Source organism: Mixophyes fleayi, chromosome 4 (assembly GCF_038048845.1).
Source record: "Mixophyes fleayi isolate aMixFle1 chromosome 4, aMixFle1.hap1, whole genome shotgun sequence".
NCBI classification, from domain to species: Eukaryota; Metazoa; Chordata; class Amphibia; order Anura; family Limnodynastidae; genus Mixophyes; species Mixophyes fleayi.
Genome location: NC_134405.1, coordinates 162701042 through 162710553, shown reverse-complemented (window position 1 = coordinate 162710553; position 9512 = coordinate 162701042). Strand labels below are relative to the sequence as shown.

Genomic DNA, 9512 nt, shown 5'->3' with positions numbered 1-9512 from the left:
GTTACACTGCCTGTCATACAGCTGGCGGAGCTCCAGCAGCTGTCAAGTGTTAAAAATAGATCAAAGTTAAAAAAAAAAAAAAAAAGCGTGGGGTTCCCCCTCTATTTAGTCTTAACCCTAGTGCTGCCAGCCTACTGCTGGTTCCGTGAAAATCGGGGAAAAATTTTGCGTGGGGTCCCCCCTATTTTCACGGAACCAGCACTAGGCAAACCAGCCGGGGTTGGAGGCAGTATAGCAAGGGTACACGCGTCCGGGGTCCCCCTGCCATAATGACTAACCACCCAAGGCTGTTCAGCGCTGGGCTGGATTCCCTACGGAGTGGGGTCCGCCGAAAAAACGAGCTGGCCCCCCCCTAGGGACACCCAGCCCAGTGCTGTTAGCACTAGGGCTCTTCCTACACCTCTGGACGGTGGGTATAGCGTAATAACGGCGAAAAAAAACAAACGGACAGCATTTTATTTTGTGGAACTACAGGTCCCAGCCAGCCGTGGGTGTCAGAGCATGTTGGCACTTGTGGTTCTCCAAGTTCCAACATGCACTGGCTGCCGTGGGAATGCTGGTGCTTGTAGTTATACAAGTAGCAGCATGCCCACACTATTTAGGGCAACCTGGCTGGGACTTTATAGTTCCACAAAACAAAATGTCGGCCGTTTTTTTTATCACTTATTTTGCCGTTATTACCCTACACCCCCCGCGCAGGGGTGTAGGAAGAGCCTTAGTGCTATCAGCACTGGGCTAGTTGTCCCTAGGGGGGGGCGCTAGTTTTTTTAAGCGGACCCCACTCCCTAGGCAATCCAGCCCAGCGCTGAACAACCTTGGGTTTGGTTAGTCATTATGGCAGGGGGACCCCTGCTGCGTGTCCCCCTGCTATAGTGCCTCCAACACCGGCTGCATTGCCTAGTGCTGGTTCCGTGAAAATAGGATTTTTTTTCCCGATTTTCACGGAACCCACTAGGGTTAAAACTAAATAGAGGGGGGACCCCACATTTTTTTTTTTTTTTTTTTAACTTTAATCTATTTTTAACACTTTTGACAGCTGCCAGAACTCCGGCAGCTGTATGACAGGCAGTGTAACAGTGATGGGTAAATACAACTCGCTGCTACAACACAGGAGAGTTAGCTAACACGGGAGTGTTTTACATCGCAGCAAATCGCCACAGATGACCAGCGATTTTGAAGATCAGGGTCAAAATCGCAGCTTGATACATTTGAGAAAATTTGAACTAAAATTTGCCGCGATTTTAACATGCTGAAAAAATCGGCCCTTGATACATTTACCCCGTGGTCTGGTCTAAAAGAATTGACCAAAAAACATGACACCTGTGCCGTAACTTCTGATCCTACTATTAACATCCTAAGAATGGTGGAGGATTATTTTAACGACAGCATAAAAAGTAAACACATCAGACAGTCCCTTTACATACTGAGAGGGAAAAAAAGGGAACTTGGAGACCCATGTACCAACTCACTTTGCACTACCTAATTTGCCCATCCTCCAGTGTGTATTTAGAGTTTTCAGCACAGCCGGGAACCTTGTCAGCAATTGGCGTAGGAGGTTACTTCAAAATGTGGTAAAGATGATGTTTATCAAAATGAACTACCTTTTCCACGAGGAAGGCCTTTCCCGCGAATTACATCAACATACAGAGACTTTTGTAATGGTGGATTCCAACGGGGATTAATTAATAATGTGTGAGGATGATGTACACACTGATGAGGGTGAGGATGAGGGTAAGGCTGAGGATGATGACAACATCTTGCCACAGTAGAGTTCATTAACAGCACTGTTAGCTTGTTTTGTGGGGGCCCAAACAAACCAAGTACTTCAGCCCCAAAAGTGACATTTCTTGTCGCTGAAATGCTTGATTTGTTAAAGTGTGCATGTCCTTTTTAAGTTCCAACATAAGGGTGGGTGGGAGGGCCCAAGGACAATCCCATATTGCACTACTTTTCCTTTCTGCTACCGCTATGTGCCAATGTTACCTACATGTGCTATATACTGTTGTGCTTTGCAAAACTCAAAAGATACCCATTGATGATGCAGATGACTAAGCACAACATTTTGACATCTGGTCTACTGTAAAAGAATTGACCAAAACTAGTGATACCTCTGCTATAATGCCACCTGATCCTACTATCAACATCCAAAGAATGGTGCAGAATTATTATTAATATTTTTGAACGGTATAAAGACAACAGTTTTATTAACAAAGAACGATGGTTACAAAGGTAATGTAAGCATGGATGTCTAAATAGACGTGTATATGTATTACTGAAACCTTTCACTTTGTGCAATACTGATGAAACAGCAGCAAAGTATTTGTAATCTGCACTTTACATCAAAGGTACCTAGCTATATTTAAATTTTTTGTGAATTGGGGCTGATACGAAGCTCAGTGATGACCTTGCTTTTTGCTGTGAATTTCAATATCTCTTTTTAGTGCATTGTCTGAAACAAGATTCAATATACTCATGTCAGAGTGATCACAGCCAATTTTTTGACACCTGGCGGATTTACCCTTCTGAAGTCTGTTTTCAATCAGCCTTTCAATTGCTTCTCTCTTATACGTGTGAACACATACTTTGTTTATCACTGGGTTCACCATCTCCAACTGTGTTATAGGAGTGCTCTGGGTGACGGCGATCTCCTCGTCTTCATCTACCAAAGCTTACTCTGCAGGGGCTGGTGACACACCCATTTATTTTCTCAGGTCTCTTAGCTGTTCTTTACACTGGACATAATTATCATCCTGCCTCAGGGCCTCCTCTGTATTATTCTTCTGAAGTGCAGTGTATCTCTCATGTACAAGCTCACTTAAATCCAGGATCTTATCTGGTGGGTCACGTTTTAACTTAATATATAGATGCAGATGAGGAAACCATACTTGATTTATATCTCTGTTCAATGAAGCATATTCCAACATGACAGATTCCATTTTGCCCACATGTTCTGTGTTAGTCTGTCTAAAGCAGATCTAATGCCACTCCAGTTGTAATATCCATTCCTGTGTCTACATAGGTCTGGCAGTTCTTCTGGGATGAGAGGGAGGTATCCACAAGGAGAAGGAGATTAAAGATGCAGCATGAGCAGACATGGTTTAATAGTGTAGAGTTCATTGACAGGCTTAAGGCAGCTAAGCTATTGGTAGCTTGTTTTGCTGGGGCCCAAACAAACCAAGCACTTCAGCAACAAGCAGTGCCACTTTTTTGGCTGAAGTGCTTGGTTTGTTAAACTGGACATGTCTTTTTCAATATCTTACATAAGGGTGGGTGGTAGGGCTTAAGGACAATTCCATCTTGCACCATTTTTCTTTTCTGCCACTGCTGTGTTTCCTAGATGTGTTATGAACTGCTGTGTGTTCGTGTGGTTGCTCTGTCGCTTAGCATCCAGCCAGGTCGCTGCAGTCTTTATCTGAAAGTGGATGAAAATAATATTGTGACCTGTGAGGTGGTCAAAATTAACTGCAAATGACTAGAAATTAGTGTTATTGAGGTTAATAATAATGTAGAAACAAAAAAAAAGAGCAAAATGATGTGATTTTAATATATTTTAGCTATTTTTTCTAAAAAATACAGATCCAAAACCAAAACACGTGAGGGCGGTTTTCCCAAAACACTAACTTAATCCAGATTCAAAACCAAAACACGGGGGTCAGTAAACATCTCTAATACATATAGGGGTAAATGTATCATACCCTGGTTTTCAAAACCGGGGTATGATACGTTTACACCATAGTGTCAGTTTTACGCAGAGAGCAGTGGCCTCTATGCTTTGTTAAAAGAATGTGTGACTCACACATTCTTTTAAACATTTCATTGTCAGGTAAGTAGTATTCATATAATTAAGCTCTTAGGCACAAACCGCAAGTCACACAACTTTTCAACACTACACTCTACTCTTGTCAAGTGTTTACTAAAACCATTTTCTGAGCATTCAGTACATAGAACGTGCAGTGCCATCTTGAACTGTACTCATTCAGAAAATACTACTAATCTGTTTCGAATTTTTCGGATATATATTTTATTTGACAGTGTTTTAGAATATCATACAGTAAACAAGATTTATGTAAAAGTTAATTTAACCGTAGTGGTGCGTTTCATAAAAATAGTTGCTCACTTACAGCCTTTCTGTGACTATTAATACATGGAATTATATTTATAGAGATACAGCTGTACAAGGTAAATTCACAGCGAACACTACACAGAATCATAATCTGGAATAGTTTGTAGATGACGTGCTGTTTTCAGACGTTATCAGTTATAGCTGCATAAAACAAGTACTTCATTTGTAATTGCAATATACTCTGCCAAATAGAGTTTATAATGTTGTTTTATGTGGTTTTGCTTCCTTTTATGAGCAGTTTGGTCACATATGGAAAACAAGAAAGAAGAATATTGGGACGTGCACTTACACTACGGAAACATTTTCTAAAACTGGATTAGGCAAGTGACTGGTGACTGCCTAACATGAGAGCAACAGGCAAGAGGTGGCCAATGAACATCAATAAAAATGCTCTGCATTTGTGCTTTAATATTGCGGATGGTGATTTATTAAACTGCAAATTTAATTTCAACCAGCATCTAAATGCTTTCTTTTTTCAGAGACACAGATGGAACAAAAAACATTTGATGCACCGTTTATTAAAACAGGACTAACTTGAAGATGTCAAAGAACAGGGACAGATGGGTAAGTTATATAAAAATTGAAAAGCATAGTTAGTAGTGTGAAATGAATGCACCCTCATGTCTCCTCAGACATCCTGGTAATATAGAATTTCTTAGATATTTACGTATAATATTTTCATGAAAATATGTTTCTCAATAAACTGCTCTTGGTTGCATTAGAAATATAGCAAACCCTTTGAAAGTGCAGATGCGATTTCATAAATCTCCTCCATATGTAGATAATGGAATTCAGACAGTTGTATGGTGGAGTATAAGGCAACAGGGGAAACCTTTTATATTTCTTAACATCAAATAGTTGCAAATGACAACTTGAATTCATGACTTAATTGTTTTCCTTAAATCCACTGTGCGCTGGGCTTATGCGCTCTAAGGAAGGCAATATTGTTACTTTACGTCTAGAGATCCACAGAAAGGGATTCGGTGTGAATGGCATGACGATACAAGGTGCTAGTATTGCTCACAATGCAGGGTCATAAAACTTCAGCCGCAGATTTGCATGCTATAGAATAATTTATGCCTCACCCTATATTTTCCACCAATGAAACAAGGCCATACTTAATAATACACACTAGGAAATTTTGTGAGGATCACACTTTAATTTAGTTTTTGTTCCAATGTCCAAACCTAACGTTTAACTTTCCTCCTTTAATATTTTCTGGGATCACTACTCACATTTGATTGAACTTATAAGAACTACCATGTACTGTTTATACAATACATGTACACATTTAACTCCAGTTTAACTTCCTTTGAAATGTACAGAAATATGGGTTATTCATACAAAAATGGCAATAAAAATGGAGCCACATCAGTCAGTACACTAACTCTCCAAGTTAACAAGCAGCACACATCTACCTACATATGCTGCGTGAATCAGGCGGGTTAATGAAGATACTGAACACGTTATGGTGTGCAGATTCAAAGCTTCAGAGAAATGCTTTAACCCCTGTCTAGATATGCTGATAGCAATATATTTACAATACCATCATCGAATTACAAGGCATAACTCGTTTTTCTCCTTCATCTTACTCAGTGCAGTTTGATTTAAGGCGATGTTCCAGTTTGTGATTGCTCTATATTTATCCATTTGTTATGCTACAGACAAGACTGGAGTTGGATCCCATATCCTTCATACAGTGAAAAAAATCTACTAAAGCTACACTGCACTGTCTGCCTCTGGTGCACTCTCCGCTGTTTTGGTTCTTCCATAGCTGCTAGAGCCCAGAGATAAGACCTGTGAGCTCCAGGTACTGATGTACAGTTTTACTGTATTTGCTTCTTTATACAGGTTAGACATTGTGCACAGCCTTACAGAAATACAAAATATATGCTCCTGGTCCCAGATGCGTTTGTGTAGGTAAATACATGTGAAACTTAAAATAAATAAAAAGAAAATCAAAATTAAATTATTTGAGACAGAAGCTAAGAAAAATGTTCCAAGTCTACGTGAAACAAGTAAAGGGAACAGTCACATATTCAGTTATCTGCTCATGGCTGAAGTGCCAGATTTCAGGGTGCTAGGTAGCTTATCGGAGCCAGGTATTTTCCATGGTCCTGGTGAGACAGTTGCTTTCCGAGGTGCAGTGTTGGCGCGGCGGGTGCTGCTGGCATGGAGATGCCCTTCCTTTTGAAACTCACTGCATTTAGCTTCCGCATCCCTCTCCTCTTGTTCCATGGCATTCACACGAGAGCTGGACATATTGCTACTGTACACTTTTGATACCCCACCTGAATCTGACCTGCTCTGTTCAAGAGTGGTCACTGATTTTTTATCACTGGTTGCATCCTTGTATATGTCTTTTGTACAGAAGTTTCCATCTCTGCTTGCTTCAGTGGACCTGGAGGTCCGGTCTCCGCCATCACTGACTGCAGAGTACCCGCTTTCTCCCACATCACCAACGTTTTTCACTGTCACTTTCCCTGCAGAAATGGTCTTGCCACTATCTGTTTTTTTCTGTTTGCCGTCTTGAAAATCTTTTTTGAAACTCTCCTCACGCCTTGACCTATCTACTTTCTTCGGGCTTGCTGATCTCTCCCTTGACTCTCCCAACCTTTTCTTTTTATGACCATTTGGAGTATGCTCCTTTGGTTTTCCCATATCTTGTTCCCTGTAGATATCCCATGCTGGCTCTGGGTGTATCTGGTGAGTAGGGTCAGAGGGCAAGGCTGAATGTGATGAAGATAATGGTGCAATCATGTCTTCAAGAGAAACGGCTACTTCCGGCCCTGGGGAGGTGGCAGAGGGCGAACTCCAGGAGTTTGGTTCGTCTGTTATGAAATAAAATAAAACAAAAACATATATAAGGAGAGAGTTTCAAAAATCGAGCTGAATGTCTTATAATCAATATAATCATTTTATTCATGAAACATACATAATCGTGTAAACACACCCTATAAATTACCACCTACATTATATCTGCAAGTATTCAAATTGATGGACATTAAACTTGATGCTGTCCAAAAGTGACCATTTCAAAGTCTCTTCATGCAGTAAAACTAAGTTTTAAAATTTCTGAATCTAAAAGTAAAATGAAAAAAATGTAATGTTGGAATTCATATTTATTTAAAATAATCAGCTAATATTTTTTAATATTAAGTAGCTTTCAGGGGTAGTGACTGTAAAATGCACATCGGCAGTCTCACTCCAAAACTTGCAAATACAAAAGCAAATGTGGACACAATGAGCTTGGAGATTAAGGAGAGTTATTTGCGAAGGTCTGTGACAGCACTTCACTACATAGTAATAAGTCATAGTTGCCTACTCTCCCGGGAATGTCCAGGAGACTCCCGAATTTCCTCCCGGGGAAGAGAGGAAACTTCCCGGTTTCTAATCGCCACCTATAGTAAAGTGGCGGGGGGCAGGGCCTAGGACGTGAATCACGCATCATGGCCCCGCCCCCTGCTGTAATTGGCTGGAAACAGCAATTGCTGGTATGGGGCGAGGCCAAATGACATGAGCCGTCGGGTCCCACCCCCAACACGCCCCCCTCCCACTGATCTCCCGGAGGAGTCCTTGCCAATGTAGGAAAGTATGTAATAAGTGCTCCTTGTGGGGCAGCACAGTGCCATAGCTTTTATACTGCCACCTTGCAGCAATAAGGCATTGCCTAGGGTGCTATCAGCATACAGCTTTGCTCTGCATGCTCTGTCTTCTTTCCATGGTCCAAAGACCCCCTGGTAGGTTAATTAGCTTCTACCTATCCTGACCGTGTGTTTATACACCCCGATTGTGATATTACGTTGTAAGCTGCACTGGGACTCGTGGCTGAATAAAAAATAAAATGATCTGATTGTACAATACTATGTAATATCCTGGTGTGATGTGATTACATATATATATATATATATATAAATATATAGATAGATATTATAATCATTATCGTTATTATTTTACCTAAATTGCACACCCATTGTCATTCTAAAAATGAACTCATGCCCACACACACACAGGTCTTTATGGATCACTGTGTTGGAAAGTGGGAAAAACAGAATACACAAGTAATTATTTTTTTTAGGAACTTGAAACTGCGATAAAAATAAAATATATGTAATGTCTAAATAGTAAACCAAAATATAAAGGTAAAGATCAATGCATAGAATAATGTTTACAATAAATACCACATCATTTTTTGTTTATATAGTAACTTGTTTTTATAATTTAACAACTATGTTTTTCGCAGTGTGTGACACTATAGGCACAATAGTACAGTTCTGCGTGGCACGTTGGCACCATATAAATAATGCATAATATAGTATGGCTTCTCGTTCCCTCATTATCTGTTACTCAGCCTTGTGCTGTAGCCCCTGTAACTGAATATACAATGTATACAGCTGTGAACAGTTCTCTAGTTAGCTGTTTACATGCCACATGGAACTAGAAATCTGCATATTTCTGCATATTATTGTAGATATATGCTGATGAAAATAAACCCTAATCCATCAAAATTGTGAGAATGATTTGAGATTTGAATCGTGAGCTAGAAGGCCTAAAATAGGAATATATATATATAATACACCCACAAGCACAGAATAAGTATGCTGTATATACTACACTTTTTATATTGATGTAGACGTGCACTGTTTTTTTTAATCATAGAAACAAATAGCTGCACAGAAATATATAAACTATGAGCCATTGCTATGATATAATCACGACTCAATAGTCATCTCTCATCACTTTTAGGCTTCCCCTAGCCTAAAGCAGGAGCTCCAGTCCTTGCTGCTGCAACCATCCAATCAGTGTTCTGACAGAATAGCTGGGAGGGTTGTTAGTATTTTTTGAATAGTTTGGGTACCAAACATCAGGCTCTGTCTTTCCATAAGTTGGAAATGAATTCATTTTAGGTGCTGTGATGTTATCTAGAACTAGGTTCTACAAGCGGAGCATGCTAATCGGCCATGGGTAACTCTTATGGCAAAAAGTGTTTCAACTCTGTGTCCTGTCAGAAGAGCAGCAAAACCCTTTAGGAATGTTGCCAAGTCATCAAACCAAGTGTTTCAAACCAAGTGGCTCAAGTTTTTGTGTCCTCAATGTTTACCTTTTCTATTTATTCTTTAAAGGACAGGGCTGCAGCCGAGTGCTATAGCTACAGGTTTTATAAAATAGAACAATTATGCATTTCATGTTTAATTGGTGCTGCAAATTAATTACTTGTTTATAGCTGTTCACCTTCTAATGGTATTTTCAGCCATGTTATACTTATTTATTCAAATATTAACTCAATCATATAAATGTAAAATTTAGAACAAAATATGATACAAAGAACTATTCACATTCAATGCATAAATAACACAATGTCATCTGCAGCTCCAAGCAGAAAGGGTTT

The 9512-nt window shown here is 39.8% G+C and overlaps 1 protein-coding gene across 8 annotated transcripts in view; it reads right to left on the bottom strand.

The window, feature by feature from the left end:
• Positions 1-3993: 3993 nt before the first annotated feature.
• The window catches only part of MAGI2 (membrane associated guanylate kinase, WW and PDZ domain containing 2), a 768432-nt gene continuing 762913 nt past the window's right edge, over positions 3994-9512 (bottom strand). For 6 of the 8 annotated variants that reach the window (XM_075208713.1, XM_075208714.1, XM_075208715.1 and 3 more), the window contains one exon: positions 3994-6954. In XM_075208713.1, the coding sequence (XP_075064814.1) occupies positions 6167-6954 (788 nt within the window). In that variant the 3' untranslated portion in view covers positions 3994-6166. The remainder of the gene's footprint in view (positions 6955-9512) is intronic. The other 2 variants (XM_075208718.1, XM_075208720.1) reach the window with 2 other exon arrangements.